The sequence below is a fragment of the Myotis daubentonii genome, chromosome 5 (genome assembly GCF_963259705.1).
Source record: "Myotis daubentonii chromosome 5, mMyoDau2.1, whole genome shotgun sequence".
NCBI classification, from domain to species: domain Eukaryota; kingdom Metazoa; phylum Chordata; class Mammalia; order Chiroptera; family Vespertilionidae; genus Myotis; species Myotis daubentonii.
This window is the reverse complement of record NC_081844.1, coordinates 95609927-95627869: the sequence shown is the minus strand read 5'-3', so window position 1 is coordinate 95627869 and position 17943 is coordinate 95609927. Positions and strand designations below refer to the sequence as shown.

At 47.1% G+C, this 17943-nt stretch overlaps 1 protein-coding gene across 4 annotated transcripts in view; it reads right to left on the bottom strand.

Moving 5' to 3' along the window:
* Window positions 1-17943, bottom strand: part of CYFIP2 (cytoplasmic FMR1 interacting protein 2) — a 105964-nt gene that overhangs the window by 17597 nt on the left and 70424 nt on the right. For all 4 annotated transcript variants that reach the window (XM_059699045.1, XM_059699046.1, XM_059699044.1 and 1 more), the window contains 3 exons: window positions 10714-10857; window positions 9134-9224; window positions 7963-8093 (listed from right to left, as the gene is read on the bottom strand). In XM_059699045.1, the coding sequence (XP_059555028.1) occupies window positions 7963-8093; window positions 9134-9224; window positions 10714-10857 (366 nt within the window). The remainder of the gene's footprint in view (window positions 1-7962; window positions 8094-9133; window positions 9225-10713; window positions 10858-17943) is intronic.

Below are 17943 nucleotides of genomic sequence, written 5' to 3'. Positions count from 1 at the left end.
GACCAGGCTGGCGGGGGAGGGGGGCAGTTGGGGGCAACCAGGCTGGCGGGGGAGGGAGCAGTTGTCTGGCGGAGGGAGGGGCGGGGGCAGTGAGGGTTGATCAGGCAGGCAAGCAGGTGAGCAGTTAGGAGCCAGCAGTCCCAGATTGTGAGAGGGATGTCCGACTGCCTAAACTGGCAGTCGGGGGATGTCAGTTTAGGCAGTCATACATCCCCTGAGGGGTCCCAGGTTGGAGAGGGTGCAGGCTGGGCTGAGGGGAAACCCCACCCACCCCCCTGCACAAATTTCGTGCACCAGGCCTCTAGTTAGGATATAAGTAAAGACAGTAGTGCTTCTTATTAAATGAAGAAATGGGTGACAGGGGGGAGCTGAGACCTCCCAGGACTGTCTGGCTTGATCTGTAAGTGGCCATGGGCCTACAGGACAATCATCTTTCTTAAAACCAACCTTACCTTTTTCTCCCTCAAGTCTATGTTATGAAAAATGTTAAAGAAACAGAATATTTGAAAGAACAATGAACATCCTTATACCCTTGATGCAGCATCACTGCGAACATTTTGCTACATCTGCTTTGACTATATGTTTTACTGAATCACTTGAACATAAGTTAAAGCTATTGCATTACTCGGCGTTAAATACTTCAGCACGCAACTCCTAAAAACAAAGACATCCTCAGTACTATGATCACAATGCTAAAAAAAAAATTCTTAGCCCCGGCCAGGTATCTCAGTTGGTTAAAGCATCGTCTGATACACCAAGGCTGCCTGTTTTCCCGGCCAGGGCATATACAAGAAGCAACGTCCCACCCCCACCCCCCTCTAAATTAATCAATCAATAAAAAAATTTAAAAATTCCTAATGTCATATAATATGCAGTCAATACCAAAATTTGCTCAGTTCTTAAAAAATTTCTTCTATAGTTTTTCCTTTTTTTAACTGGGATCCAACCCCGATGAGCTTTCTGAAGTTTCTGCCCCTACCAAGCGCCACAGTGAGGCTTATTATTCCTGCTGCCTAGGACAGCACTAATGTATTATGTTACGAGAGAGGTGATCATTAGATGATTAATAAGGATCAAGCTCGAATGTAAAATTGCTCTTTGCCAACAGTGCAAGTCAAAGCCAAAAGGTTTTTGGTCAGAATGCAAAAACTATTTTATTGGTAAGGAACCCACATCAAAATTCTTCAAGGGATGAGTGTCTTATTTTGGCACTGCTTTCAGCCTTAGAAATGTCCTTTTCTGTTTCACTTAATTTAAAACTGATAGACCATCAAATACCACAAAAACCTCATGTTCCCAATGTAGCCCACGAGGTTAACGGGGGACTGCTTTCTCTTGGCTGAAGGATACCATGAAAATTCAAAACGCATATTTTAAAAAACAGGGTCACTGTGATCCCAGGCATGCCGGGCTCATGTAGAACAATAGCCTCTCCCTTTAGGCTCTGCCTCTGGGTGAAAAACACCGCACCATTTTAACAGATTTCCTAAAGGTAGTCATCAGAGCAATCTCAGAACAATATTTTCTTAAATAACAGTTTGCTCTGGGTTTTGAGGCCACAGAAAGACACATAACACTAACATGAATGTCATATGTTTTTATCTTTGTCAAGTGAGTGAGGAGAAATGAGCTGGCAAACTGGAGGTCGAGCCCCCACAGGAATCCCCTGCGGTTTTCTGGCTCAGAAAGGCAGGGAGGGGATGGGGCCTGACCAGAGAGCCCAGCGGTCTGGTTTAAACATTCCCTTATATGGACGCACATAGATGGTCAGTGTCTGTGCTTCCCGCATACTGATGCTAAGCCCCAAGGATACAGGGCCTGTGGAGCAGGCAAGAAATTAGGCTTCCCACATCCACATGACCCTCCTTGGTACAGAGCGTACCAGCTGTAGCTTCCGGCCCCTCATCTGGGGCTGCAGGTATGGGGGAAGCTGAGGTGCGGTCCACGCGCTCCTGCTCTGGGGGCCCCTCCCTTCAGGAGCCAGCTCTCTGTAGCCCTGGCTAAATAAATCAGTCATTTAATCTGATCTGGTTCTGTGTGTGGTCTTCCCCACCAATCTGAGCCTCACCTGCATTAATGCTCCATATTGTGATGTCTCACCTCAACCCCTTCCCCCACCCCGAATTGTCAAGAGGAAAAAGAGTTATTATTCTGGATCAGAATCATGTGTGGTCAACTGGGAAAGCTCTACAACCAAGAAACTGGCCTAGAAAGTAACTCTCTTCCCACCCCACCCCCAACAATGCATGTCCATGTCTACCAAGGTGGGCATTTCCCAAAGGGTGCGAATTGGGGTACAGGGAAAGGGCATTTCATAACAGTGAGCACACAGTGAGGAGGTTACTGCCTTTCCAGTTTCCTGTCCATCGTTCTGACAACTTTAATGAGAAAGTCTCCATTTGCAGCCTTTCCTAAGAGCAACCCCATTACCTCTGGAACATGTGCTAAGCTCTGTTTTTAACACAGAGAGGGAACAGGCTTCCGGTGCAGAGGCCCGAGCAGGCAGCAGCTGGAATGACACAGCCTTGCCTTATTCTGATTGAATTTATTATTCTGGTTGCTTTCTAAGGGTGATAAGGGATGATGAGTTTTTAATGGAGGTGATGTAAAGTGTTCCTTGAAAATAAGTTGAAGTTACGAAGTAAGCGAACTGAAATAAAACTATCATGGAAGGAAAGGACCTGTGGTCTGCAGGTTCAGCAAGAACTGGACAAGCACACAGCAATGACTGAGCTCTGGAAACAGCCATTCAAGGAGACCCCTCCCAGGTCAGGGGCTCCCCATCCGGGCTGCACATCTCCGCTTGGTGAAGATCACTTTTATGACTACACAGAGTAAAAACACATACATGAGGGAAATTTATATGCTGAGACATGAGAGCGTCTGGAAGGCGTCCCCCGGACTGTGAGCAATGGCTCTGGCAGCGTGGCAATGTGGCTTTGTGTTCTTCTTTCTGCTCCTCTGGGTGTCCTAGCAGTGAATTTATTTCAGTTATGCAACAAGGAAACCAAATTAAAGGGACTTTAAAGTGGGAGCAGGAGATAAAGGAACCAGATGTGAAGCTGGAATGAAGACAAACATAAAAAGTAAAACCCCAAACCCACACAGCAGTCTGCACAGTGCAGCGGATCGCCTCTCTGTCCCTGAGTGCCAGCCGGAAGGCTCCTGGTTCTCGCCCCACTCCCGCTCTAGCTGAACCCCTGGGAAGGGCGTCTCCCTCTCAGGGCCTCAGTTTCCATTCCGTGAAATGGGGGATTGCACTGGATCGGTGGTTCTCAGTAGGGGGAGGTTTTGTCCTCCAAAGGAATATCAGGCAGTGCCTGGAAACCTTTTCAGTGTCACACTGGGGAAGGTGCTACTGGCACCTACTGGGTAGACCCCAGAGATGCTGCCCAAGATCCTACAGTGCACAGGACAGGCCTGTACAACAAAGGATTCTCTGTCCAAAATGACAGGGGTGCCGAGGCTGAGACATCTACTCTGGATGGTCTTGATGGTTTCCCCAGATCTGACCTACATTCGATTCTGTGAGTTTGGGCCCAGCGTTTCCTCACCTCCTGTAAGAGAGGCAAAGCTCTCATGGCCCACCAGACTGTGGCTGTGGCCCACTCAACTATGAGGGGGAGAGAAGAAATAAACAACAGGGTCAAAGGCAGGAAACAGTCTCAAGTCCTCAGCGGGAGGCCTGGCAGTAAAAGGCAGATGTGGACTGAGGCCTCCCTTCCTCCCGTGAATGAACAGGGCCCCCTCCTGGTGTGTGTCGGCATAGCAAGCAATGGGTTGATGAGCGGAAAACCACACTATATTTGAATAAAAACATGGTGTCGGTGGGATATTTCCCTAATGACCACCTTATGACTTCTCGGGATAAAAGAGGAAATACTAATCAATCATAGCAGAATTTCCTTGAAAAACATAACAGACTTGTAAACAGTTACTTAAGAAATGCTAACTCATTTTAGATTAGACTCAATATGGAAGAGCCTGCCACAACCAGACCCTTTGTAAACGCCGGATAAATGACAGGTGCAGCACGACCATGCAGAGTGGGGAGGAGAGGTCTTTTCAATCAGTGGTGCTGGGCCAACTTGGCAAGAAATGTGATTGGATTCCTACCTCCCAGGAAACATAAGCATCCAGTCCAGATACATAACACACTTAAAGGCCTGTTACGTCTTAAAAGGCTAAACTCTAAAACTTTTAGAAGATAACTTAACTTCATGACTTTACAGTAAGGAAGACTTTTTAAATAAATCAAAGAGCACCAGCCATACAGGAAAAATAAAATACACTACACCTTAGGAACTTCTGTTCATCAAAAGACAAACTGCAGGAATATATTTGCAATACATATACCTACAATATATAAATAACAGCCGCAAATCAATTAAAAAAAAAAGGTATATAAGACATAGGTGAAAACATTGAACAGCATTTCACAAAGAGGCTGTCCAAATGGCAATACCATATGGAAAGAGACTCAGCCTCATTGGTCATCACGGAAATAAAAACCATAATGAGATACCATGACACATCTACCAGAATGCTTATGAATGTTGAAAATAGACAAAGTGTTCATGAGGATGCAAAGAATTAAAACTCCAATACCTCGCTGAATGGGAAAATAAATGGGTACAACCATTTTGTAAAACTGCCTGGCAGTCCTCTACTGAAGCTAAACATGTGTCCACACATGGACTCAGCCATTGTACTGCCATGTATTTACCTGATACAGATGAGAGTGTATACTCACCAAAAGAAATGTACAAGGATATTCATGACAGCTCCTTTCATAACGGTATCCAACTGCAAATCATTCAAATGTCCATCCCAAGTAAAATGGACAATTCAATTAATCTATGCAGCGAGAATACTGCATATTCTGTATATTTCTGGATGTACAGTGGACCTTAATTAAAAGCACCAAGAAAACAAACACCCCACTCCATAGGTGTATGGGGTTCTGTACTAATAATGCACCCTGAGTATTAAGAAAATTTACAAGCACCAAAGTTAAAGAAGAAAATATGCCTTTGTCTAAGTAATCACTTCTCAATTTATATTCTCTCTACCTAAAAAAGTAATGAGATACTAATAAACTGTTAAAAACAAAAAGGCAAGCCACAGAATGAGAAGGTGCTTGCAGAATATATACCAATATGGAGCCCACACCAGAAAGAACTGCAAGTCTGTTAGAAAAAGACAGATGACACCAAAGAAAAATGGGAAAGACTTCTCACTTTGTACTTTTCAGGTTTTCTAAACTATTATATACACTTCTACCTTTTTATATTTACTTTCGGTTCAATAATACTACACGAATATACTTTCCGTGCAAAATATCAGACACTCCAGATAAAAGTAAAGTCCCTATTGACCTTTAATCCTGGTTCCCTCCAATACATAGAGAAAATGACTAAATTATTATGCTTTTTTCCCCCTGTTTTTTTATTTTATTTTATTTTAATGCAGTATTCTTTTGTGGGTTTTAATGTTTTGTTTATTTTACATGTATGGCATCATACTCATGTGTGTCTTGTCCTGGGACTAGCTTTTTCCCCACTCAATATTATGACTTTTACCTTGTTTTCTGCTGGTATGTACAAAGTTACTGTAGTTATTACCTTATTCTTTTTTAAAAAAGAATTTTTTTAATTGATTTCAGAGAGGTAGGGAGAGGGAGAGAGAGAAACATCAATGATGACAATCATTGATTGACTGCCTCCTGCACACCCCACAGTAGGGACTGAGCCTGCAACCTGGCCATGTGCCCTGACCGGGAATCGAACCATGACTTTCTGGTTCACAGGCCAACACTCAACCACTGAGCCAATCAGCCGAGCTAGTACCTTACATATATTCATGACTTCAGAGTCCTCCATAGCATGGATGCTCCACAGTTTACATAGCCCTGCCCCCTGGATGGCCATTGAGTCGTACTCCTTCCTCCTTGCCAACGCCCCCCCCCCCACCTTATTTTTGCTCCTAGTCCCCCTGTTTAATGAGAACAATTGATATGTTATTTAAATGTGTATGTAATTCCAGCTTCATAAAGTAAAAAACTCCAGAAAGCTCACGCCTTGTTCTAACCTCAGAAAGTGTCATGGCTTTGGGGATTTCCCCAGTTGTCTATGTAGAAAGCGGAGCGCACAGCTTTGGGGAGCCCTGACCTTTCTATGTGCCTGCCCCCATCCCCAGGACTGGGAATGGTGCTAAAAACCTATGACTTTGTTTTTCTACCTCAGCTGCTGATGTGCTGTGCGACCTTGGGCGAGTGGCTCCCCTCTCTGGTTCCTCACTTCCCCACTTATGAATGGGGGGGTGGGGTTGGAACATATACTCTGTTGGGGTCTCTCTCAGCTCTGAGGAGTGTCCTGTTGTCTTCAGTGATACATGCGAGTGACCACCAAGGCAGGGATGCCTGAGAAAAATTTCCCCTTTCCTTGTAGCCCCGTCCACAGTCTGCCTCTCGGGGTCTGTCAGGAGAAGTGTAATTGATGCTCAGGAGGTGTGCTCAGGCGACACCCAGGACCTGAGGCTTCAGGCACCCGCCCTCCCCCTCCCCCTCCCTCCTCTCCCCGCCAGGGCCCCTGCAGCATCTCCTCATCTTCCTGAGGCCTTGAGCAGAGTGGTGCTTCCTACTTATCTCATCCCCACGACTGCTGAAGGCTAAGTTGCCATGGCAACCCAGGCCCACCGAACCATGTTATAAACCTGTTTCTATAAAGAGGAACACTTAGCTGTCTGGAGAGTCCTTCTAAAGGGAGCAGAGAGGCAATTACTCATGGAGGAAGAGCAAACCTGCATATTTCAGACCTTCCAGTGCGTACATGTCCCTCCGGTGGAGCTGGAACCCTGAGGTGTGCACTGGGCCGGCTTACAGACAACGGGAAGCAAGGCCCTTCCTGGGCTCTTCTTCTGAGCTCTTGCTATGATGGCCTCCTTCACATCTCTCTTTACTTTTGTCCCCCTCCTTCCTAATTCCTTCCTTTTCCCTCCCTTCTCCATGTGCCTGCCTGCAAGGTGACCCCTGGGATGGACAACTGCAAAAGCCTCGTCCTTGACTCACCTTCCAGCCAGTCCTTCTCCGAATGGCCAAAGGGGCCTTTAAAGAAAGTCCATCAGACCCCCTCACTCTCCATCTCACAACGGGATGGCCAGGGACTGTGGCCACCTGCTTCTCCCCTCTCAGACCAGACCCCTTGTCCCCTTACCCTCTGCAGTCCAGTTCACTATGGGCTGCTTTTCCTTAAAGACAGTCAAGCCTCATCCTCTCCCGACACCCATCCCTCTCTGTGTGTCCTAGTTCCCTGCTGAGTGCTCACAGCACGTGCACCACCTGCATTCACAATATCTGCTTATTCACTTCTTCCAACGCCTCCCGCTCCAGAATAAAAACAGTAATAATCTGTCTCCCTTGTTCCTGGCCATTTACCTTCCACCCAGACCTGCACCTGGCCAGGCGCAGGCTATCAACACCCTCACTCACTCACCCTCAACCCCACAGCAGGCTCTCGGTTCTATGTCCCCATTAAAACCTGCACTCGTCCCTCATGGCACTGTCACTGTGACCACATCACTTCTGGGTAAATACTGCTCAGTATGGGTCTCCTCGTGACTGTCCAGGACACGAGGCAGGGACTGGCTACTGCTATGTCCAGGAGGCCAGTGCCTGTCCTATGGCAGCCAAGGAGTCATTATTTGTTTAATGAATGATGGGAAAATTAAGACTCCCAGATGGCCAAGGTCCAGCCGCTAGTGAAGGTGGGCGGGGTGGGACCCTTGTTCTTCTCTAGCACTCGGGTGGTCGAGCTCTCTGACACAGAAAGGTGGGGTGCGGGCCCCACCGGAAGAGCATGGATCTTGCCACAGGCCCTGGTCAGGTGCAGTGGGGCCTCAGGAGTTTGACGGGGGGCGGGTTCCTCCCAGCCTGGGACGCTCCCCTCTGGGCTCAGGACTCACCAGGGCTTGCTCTATAAGCAGGCAGAACAGGATGGCGTTGCCCACTTCCCTCAGGCTCTGGAACACGTCTGTTTTGAGCTCTGCGTACTCAATGATGTCCTTCAGCTGGTGGTGGAAGAACTCCAGGATCCCTGGGGGTACAGGGGGGTCGTCAGCAGGGAAGTGACACAGCTCAGCTGGGTTCATGGGACCTGTCAACTGAGAGCAGCCCCAGACCTGACTTGGACAGCCAAAAGCCAAACCTGCGGGCCCTGGGGTAAGGCTTCCTTCAGGCTCAGTGCTAGAGGAAGACCAGGAGGCGGGTTCCAATCTTTTATGGAACAACACACACACACACACACACACACACACACACACACACACACACGCACGCACACATGCACACACACACGCACAGTGAGCAGCCCTGGGTCTTTCTTAGTCCTTCCAAAAGCTTACCTGAATTCTTAATAATGACAGGCATTAATATTTATTTAGCAGTGTGAGATGCTGTGCTAAGGACTTTATCTGCAATCCCTCATTTGATACTCATAACAACACTACGAATCAGGCAGTTTTACTCTCGTTTTCAGATGAGGCTCAGAGAGGTTAAGTGGCATGCCCACAGTCACACAGCTTAGTACCTGGGGCAGCTGAGACTGAACACCAGAGTTTTCGGCCCCAGCCCTTTCCTGTTCTAAATCACACTGACCCAGCAGACCATCTTTCTGGATGCCCCGAGCGCCCAATTCAGTCTCTACTCCACTGACTATGAGGGAAGAATCACTTCTCTGCCCAGATGTCAAACGGCAAAAACTCCTGTTTCCGGACTCACTTTAGAAATGCCACCTGGGGCCGATGGAGGATGGAATCCTAGAGCTGCTAAGCTAAAGGAGACCTTTATGAGTAAACCTTGCTCTCCCGTTTGCATCCTCGTACAGCTTCCCAGCAGGCCTGTGAGGGAGGCCCAGCCGCCATGGTTTGCCTTCACTGATGGAAGAACACTACCCTCAGAGGGATAAAAAATGGCTGGAGGCTAGCTTCTAGCTAGTGGCAGCGGAAGGATGCAAGCCCAGAGCTCTGCCAGCGTGTGGGCATTTTAGAGAAGCAGGTGGCCGGAGTCCCTTCCCACCACGGGAGGGGTTTGCATTATTTTCCTCTCACCACCCTGCCCCGGTTCCCCATCACCCACCTGGGGAGCCATACTCATGCCGGGGCAAGCGGCATATCTTGGGCATCACTTCGATCAGTGTTTTCACATACTGGAGAATGGTCCCCTGGAGCTGAGAAAACAAGAGCACAAAATGAAATAATCCACCGTTGCTGCTCAGGTGCATCTCTAGGCTAAACGCTGGGTGTACGGGGGTTCTGCTGAAACCTGTGGGTAAGTGCGATGCTGAATGTGTCCCTAAATTCATGTGTTGAAACCCTAATTCCCAATGTGATGGTCTTTGGAGATGAGGCCTTCCAGAAGTAATTAACCATGAGGGTGGGGCCCTCACAATGGGATTATAAGAAGTGTCCTTATAAGAAGAGACAGGAGAGAGATGATGTCTCTGTCACAAGAGGATGCAGCCAGAAGGCAGTGAACTAGGAGAAAGGCTCTCACCAGAACCTGACCATGATTGCCCTGATCTTGCAACTCCAGCCTCTAGAACTGTGAGAAATAAGCATGCTGTTTAAGCCACCCAGTCTGTGGTATGTTTGTTACAGCAGCCTGAGCTGACTGAGACAATAGGCTCTGTTCCCTGATAGGACAGGGCAGGTTCTCCCCTAACGATGGGCAGTAGCCCCGGTGCCTTTCTAAGGGAAAATGGGCCTTTATAAGACAGAAGAGGGAGCTTTCTCATTAGTCCCTTGGGCTTATAGACTTTAAGGAGGGCAGTTTCTAGGCATGCTGTCCTTCCTGGAGTAGGGGGCTTACATGGGACCCAGACTAACAGCTGAAATGAAATGGGGCCAGGGAACTGTGGAGACTGGACAGTCTCTTCTTCAAGCAGGGAAAACCCATACCACATTTATCCCTCGTGTTCAAGGCAGACTTCTTTAATCAATTCACATTTTCTGGATTGAGTGTCACAGTTCATAATCCATGGCTCCACACAGTTGCTACCAGAGAACTGGAGTTAGCCAGTGAATCCTGCTTGCCATGCCCGACATGGTTATACATTACTTTTTTATTTCTCTTTCATCAGTTCAAATTTTCGGGAAAATCTTGTTTCACCCTTGCTTTAACAGTGTTCCGGGGAATTAAATGAAGGTTCAGATGATCATATATGGGGCAGAGACAGAATGGTGATAAAGGCATTGGCTTGAGGCCAGTGCAGTATTGGTAGTAGAATTTAGCAAGAAATCCCAAGGGGAAGAAGCATGGTGACTGATTAGAGATGTCTGCCAGGGGCATGGGAGGCGAAAATGGTAGCATCCATGCCATAGGCATACCATGCAGAAATTAGACAATAAGGCACAGGAGGGGACTACGAGCAATTATTACTAGACCCTGAAGGTCAACATCAGGATTGCTGAGTTCAGTCATCAAGCACAGGGAGTAAGCTCAGGGTCAGACAATGAGAGGCATAGGCACAAGTCAGAAGGGCCACAGAAATGTAACAGAGCAACAGGTAAGAGGAACCAAGGGATAAGGGGAAAGGTCTCTATCTACAGACACAGCTGAAGTGTCTTGATTTCAGATCCGGGTAAAAGGTGACAGCAGATCTTGTTCCTATCAACCCCGCTGGGGCACATCCCAGGCCTCGTGTGGCCCGTCCTTACCAAGCTCTTGACGATCTTCAGCAGCTCCTCCATGACCACGGCGATGCCCTGGTAGCCCAGGAGTCTGCAGATGGTCTTGAAGTGAGGCGGCCCCACGAAGTTCCGGTAGGAGCTGTAGATGTGGCTGTAGGCGATGTTGAGAGGCTGGAAAAGAGAGGATGTGCAAGGTGAGCGACTGAGCACGGAATGGACGCCGGCCTGCGTCCTACCCAGGTGGGAGATGTATCACTGATAGAAAGGAGAAAGGACGTCACCCGGTGCTCTCACTGGGCGCCCCGGGGAATATGTTTGCAAGATGCTGGCCATGGAGAGAGGTGTGGTCAGTGGCCACAGGATGGAGCAAAGGCCACTAGATGGAGCAGGGGTTCCCCAGGGAAAGAGGAGAAAGAACTTCCAGGCGAGTATCTTCTTTACAAAGACTCCTGCTACCCCAACTGTCCACACACACACCAGGAGTTTTACAAACCGAGCTATGGGGTGGGGGTAAAAATGATTACTTTCTTTTTCTAGAGACATATTTGGTACTAGAACAGCCGTGGGCAAACTACGGCCCGCGGGCCGGATTCGGCCCATTCGAAATGAATAAAACTAAAAAAAAAAAAGACCGTACCCTTTTATGTAATGATGTTTACTTTGAATTTATATTAGTTCACACAAACACTCCATCCATGCTTTTGTTCCGGCCCTCCGGTCCAGTTTAAGAACCCACTGTGGCCCTCGAGTCAAAAAGTTTGCCCACCCCTACTAGAAGCTGGCTGGAAGAACCCTGTGAAAACACAATAGCAGGCTAACACTGGCTTCTTTCTTCTACCTTATTTGTCTCCGTCTATGACAGGGCGGGGTCTTGGGATGAAACAGGCCTGGGAGTCAGGAGACCTCTGCTGAGTGCTTGGGAAAATCAGTTTCCGCATCTATGAAATGAGGGGCTGGACCAAACCAGGGCTTTCCTAACTTTCTGAGTAGCCGTCCAAAGGAAAGATGCTTTTGCCGTGTGAAACAGGCAAAAGCAGAGCTGCTCTGTTTGGGTGTTGGTGGGGGCCTTAGGGCCCCGGCCACTGACCGGCCAACTCCATATCCTCAGAACCCCCATGACACCTTTGGTGAACAGGGGGAATCTCTTTAAGATCTCTGTCTGAGAATATATGACCAAAATATAGGCCCCTCAATTGCTCTCCTGTGGTTATCAGAGTTGTCACTGACTTTGTTTCGAAATGCTGCCACTTACAGAGCACCTCATGCCAGGCTCCGTGAAGCCTTCCATGTGCATTCTCATTTAACCCACACAACAAACATATGGATATGGCCAATCCTTAATCCCATTTCACAGAAGGGAACTGAGGCTCAGGGTGGTAAGTAGCTTGCCCAAGGTCACACAGTTCACAGGTAACTGAGCCCTGATCTGCACCCAGGTAGGTCAGATTCCAAAGCCCATTTTCCTAGCCTCTAGTTACAATGGCGGACTTTGGAACTGGTTTCTATTATAAGCCATACCCATTTTTTAGATAAGGCCTCACTCCAAAGCTTAGATCTGAGTGTAGTTTTCTTGCCTGGAATTATAAAAATCTTGAACACAAACCATGCATATACGAGACCACACCTGATAGTCTACTAGCTGAAATTCTCTAGTAGTTGGCTAATAAGAAGTCCTACATGACTGAACCAGGAACTGTAATGGTGCGTTTGGAGGACTGCAAGGGTCTCAACTCCCTCCGGAGCCATGGCGGGAAGATTTAATTATGTTTAGTCTAGGTTTGGGGTTAAGTATGTTTTAGTGTAGATGAATTCTTCTAAACTTTACAAACCACGCATCGCGATCATAGTGCCCTCTACTATCAAGGACACAAGAACACAACTGGGAAACCCACTGGCAGCGAGGATTCGTGAGGAAGCAGAACACCCACGCATCCAGCAGCTTGAATGACAGTTCGTTTGGGAAGCCAGTGCCTACATGTGGGAGGCTCAGAAAGTGACAAAGAGCAGCTCCGCACTCCATTCGGATGTGCTGTCACAGTAAACTCTGCCTGAACCTGGCGGTGGATAGCTTGTATGTGGTTCCTAAGGATTTCTAAGTATTAAGGGGCACGAATCGTTTATGCAGGGCGGGAACTATAACTGACTTAACCCATGATGTTCACTAAAGTCAATGTTCAGCAAATCCTGGAAGTATATAAATTGTTGAGTTTGATTCAGCCAATCATGGGGGCCATTTACTGTGTGAGTAAAACAGGCCACCCAGTCTAACTGAGCTGGATGCAGGGTGGGGTGAGTGAGGCACTAGAGCACAAAACGTTAGGAGGGGCCCTCTCCCTCGATGAGTGTATCCCAGTTCTGGCTCTGTTCTCAGAGCCTCATTCTGTATTCTCCTGCTTCCGTGGCTAGGGATGAGGAGTATATAGCAAACACCAACCCAACATGGCTTACCTCTGGTAGGGGAAGAAGACTGAGTAGAAAGGGGCATGAGAGAACCCTCTAGGCCAGGGGTGGGCAAACTTTTTGACTCGAGGGCCACAATGGGTTCTTAAACTGAACCGGAGGGCCGGAACAAAAGCATGGATGGAGTGTTTGTGTGAACTAATATAAATTCAAAGTAAACATCATTACATAAAAGGGTACGGTCTTTTTTTTTTTTTTTTTTTTAGTTTTATTCATTTCAAACTGGCCGGATCCGGCCCGCGGGCCGTAGTTTGCCCACGGCTGCTCTAGGCAATGGAAATACCCTACATGTTGCATTGGTTGTTGACTACACAGATGTATATACATTTGTCAAAACTCATGGAACTACATGTACTCTTATGATTGTGCATTTACTAGTATGGACAAGTGGTTGTATTTCCCCAACTTCTTATGTTGAAATTCTAACCCCTATGTGTGGGACTTTTGGGAGGTTATTAAGTCATGAGGGTGGAGCCTTCATGAATGGGATTAGTGCCCTTGTAAGAAGAGACGCCAGAGCTTCCCTCCCCCCATCCCCATGATGTGAGATACAATGAGAACAAGGCCATCTGCAAACCAGGAAGTGGGCTTTCACCAGACACCAGATCCACTGGCACCTTGACCTTGGACCTCCCAGCCTTGAGGTAATAAAGAAACTTTAAGCCACCCAGTTGATGATAATCTTGTTATAGGAGCCGGAACTAAGTGCATTTTACTATATACGATTATGTGTCCATATAAACGTAAATAAAAAAACCCACTGGGCTACATCATGGCCTAATTTACTTCCCAACATTTGTTTTCAAAGGTTAAAAAACAACAACCTTAGTTTAATTTCCTCCAGAAGAGGGCTGCAGCTCGAGCCTGCACAGGCACGAGGGAATGGTGACCTGGTTCTGCTCGTGGCCCCAAGGGGCACTTGACAGGGTGCATGGGCTGCCATAACTCCCTTCCATTCCTCCCCACACACACCACACACTCTGGGCCTCGCCTCTGAACCCAGTAAAGCTCTGAGCACTTTTCCTTCATCCCCTTTCAAATCCTATATAATAAAAGGGTAATATGCAAATCAACTGAACAGCAGAACAACGGGTTGCTATGACGAGCACTGACCACCAAGGGGCAGACGCTCAATGCAGGAGCTGCCCCCTGGTGGTCAGTGCACTCCCACAGGAAGAGTGCCATTCAGCCAGAAGCTGGCTCACGGTTGGCTGGCGAGAGCAGGTGCAGTGGCGGGAGCCTCTCCTGCCTCTTCTGCAGCCAGACATCCCCCGAGGGCTCCCAGACTGCGAGAGGGCACAGGCCAGGCTGAGGGACCCCCCCCCCAGTGCACGAATTTTGTGTGCCAGGCCTCTAGTATTCTATAAAAGGCATTTCTGAGCAGCAGGTGATTTCCAATGGCTATCCCTGGAGGAGGCAAAAAACAATCAGCTGCTTTATTTCTTCTGCCTGATTCTATGACTTCTCTTTTTGCTTTGTCTGAGTCTATAGTTATAAATGGGCATGGGCACCCCTGAGTTCAAATCCCAGGTCCATAAATTTACTAGCTAGATGATCTTGAGCAAATTACTTAACCTCCCTTAGCTTTGGTTTTCCCCAAGTAAAGATAATGCAATTTCCAATAGGGCTATTGGGAGGTTTAAATGAGATAACAGACAGAAAACACTGAGCCTGGTGCCTGACACTCTGCAAGCATTCATTGAAATAGCAGCCATTGCTAATGCTTTGTTTGATAATTTGGTAAGTAAACCAGGGAAATACAGCGTACCGGTCAAATCCACCCCGCCCCCCCAGCAGTCATGATGCTCTGAATGTAAAGAGGGGGGGGGGTGCATACATGGGGTACAAGTCTACACAACACAATGGATGTCCCACAGAGGACACAGCTGGGAACCAGCTGCTGAAATGCATCCCAAAATGAAGATTTTGCTTAATATTTACAACATTATAAAAGTGAGAGCTGTTCAACAACAGACTGCGCTGGGTAGGAGTTCTCACTGCTGCAAGTGTCTGGGCAGAGGCTGAGAAACATGGCTCAGGGAGGGGGACCTGCCTGGGATTGAGCACTGGAAGAGATGGGATTAATGCTCCCTTCAGAGGTGCAAGCTCCAGCGAGGTCTTCCTGGATGCTCATCCTCCCTGACAGTCTTCTTAACCCCACCCAAGGAGCTTCTAGTACAGTGATGGCAAACCTTTTGAGCTCGGCATGTCAGCATTTTGAAAAACCCTAACTTAACTCTGGTGCCGTGTCACATATAGAAATTGTTTGATATTTGCAACCATAGTAAAACAAAGATTTATATTTTTGATATTTATTTTATATATTTAAATGCCATTTAACAAAGAAAAATCAACCAAAAAAATGAGTTCGCGTGTCATAGGTTCGCCATCACTGTTCTAGTACTAAGTCTTTCTTAGCACTTGCTGGCAAGCATGCGTGCGCGCGCGCGCACACACACACACACACACACACACACACACACACACACACACATGATATATAGGATTCAACAGCCCTCCCCAGTTCTAGACAGAAGAGAGGAAAATTTTGGAATTGTTTTACCACACACAAGGGTTTTTAAAAATCCCCCTTGTAGGCCTGCTCAATGCAGACAGGCAGCCTCTTGTTGACGTTCTTACATCAGTCTTGGATTCTGATCTAGACCAGAAGTTTAAGCTTCAGTTGATGACTCAGGCTCAGGAAGGACCAGCATGAATGGAGCAGAATTCAAATCCTTCTACGTGAACAAGCACCCCTCACCCCCAAAATACACCACACCCATGCAAGAAGAAGCACACACATGCCAAAAAGTACATGCACACACACCCCCGGAGGGCACCCATCTGACCTGCTGGCTCAGTAGGAGGCTGGGCCCTATTGAGAAAATGTGGGAATATGGGAGCCTGGGCATTTTCTGAGGTTGGCAAAGAAAAACAGGAATGCAACATGACTTGAGACATTGAAACGGCTCCAAATCTCTTTTACTGAACCAGTCCTGCTAACTGACTCAGGTTACAACCCAAGGAAGGGCCTACCTTAGAAATGAGTTACGATTAGGATGGCTCACTTTTAATATCAAGCTAAACAAGCCTGCACCATCCACACTGCACAAAATAATTTTATGATATCTTAAGAGATAAATTATCCTGATGCAGGAAATCAGAGCCATCTTATTAATGTGTGACATAGAGGTGCATTGTTTTAAAAAGGCAAAACAGTATTTTAAGGAGAGGGGAAAAAATATGGTGAGTTCGACCTGGCAGATCCTGGGCACTATATTATCTGTACACGGACCTTTTAAAAATTGTGATAAAGCATACATAACATAGAAGCTACTGTTCACGCCATTTTAAAGTGTGGTATATGGCCTTTTAGTCAGAGGGCCTCTTTCACCAGATTGTAAACAGGGCTAGCCACTTTAAACAATGAGACCTATTTACTTAGCAAACTGAATTTGCAAGCAATTTTTATCTGCTTTCTGGAATCACAATTGCTGTTTTCAGAGATCCCAAGAGGAATTAAAACTGTTTCTAATTTCCTGTTTTAGTTATAATTTCTCTAATGTTCTTCGAGCAATCTGAATACTATCAGCCACCAACACAAACACAGCTCTCTAATCTGGTTCAGAGAGCGAGCTGCAAATTCTGAAATCCCTGTAGGTAAATGAATAAAACAGCAACACCAGGGAAGAGCACAGGAAAGAGGCATAAAAAACTAGTAACTTCTGAGTTACAGGTTCAAATCCATTGCTAGGGCATGGGGATGTGCGGATGTGTCTGTCTGTCCATCCCTTCTTGACGTCTAGTGAGCTGTAGGGCTGGGTCTCCAACATCTGGGCTCCTTGTTGGTCTTCTCAGCTAAGAGGCTGAAAGAGTGAAGGCAGGTGCTGTAGAGACCTCAAGAAATGATGCTCCTCTTCCTTGTCTGACACAGTCAGTCCTTTGGAGAAGGCAAGAGGGAGAGCGGGCACTGGCCTCCTATTCAGAGATACCCTATCAACCCCCTAACACTGAATTTTTAGAGAAAACCGATGTCATCACTTTTCCCCATAATCGACTATAGTCATGAGGATATGTGTATAATGCTTCTCTGTTTATGAATGCTTTCAGCTAATAATTTCTTCCTAACTGTCCAGGTGCATTCTGTGGCTATAGTAGCAAATTACCACAAAGGGGGTGGGGCTTACAAAGAGAAATTTATTCTCTTGTAATTCTAGAATCTATCATCCAAAATCAGTATCACTGGGCCACGATCAGGTCAGCAGGGCCACACTTCTTCCAGACTCTATAGAGAAGAATTCGTCCCTTGCTTCTTCCAGCTCTGGTGGCAGCCAGTGTTCCTTGTGTTGTGGCTGCATCACTCCAATCTTCCAATGTCTCTGCTGAGATCTGGTCTTCTCTGTATGTGTGTAACCTCCCTCTTTTTTTTTAATATATATTTTTATTTCAGAGAGGAAGGGAGAGGGAGAGATAGAAACATCAATGATGAGGAGAATCATTGATTGGCTGCCGCCTGTACAACCTCTACTGGGGATCGAGCCCACAACCTGGGCATGTGCCCTGACCTGGAATCGAACCCTGAGCTCCTGGTTCATAGGTCTATGCTCAACCATTGAGCTGGCTGGGCAAACCTCCCTCTTATAAGGACATTTGTGATGGCATTTAGGATTCATCCTGCTAATCCAGGATAATCTTCCTACCATACGATCCTTCACTTAGTCACCTCTGCAAAGCCCTTTATCCAAATCAAGTAACATTCCCAGGTCCCAGGATCAGGGCCTGCCATCTCTGGGGGCC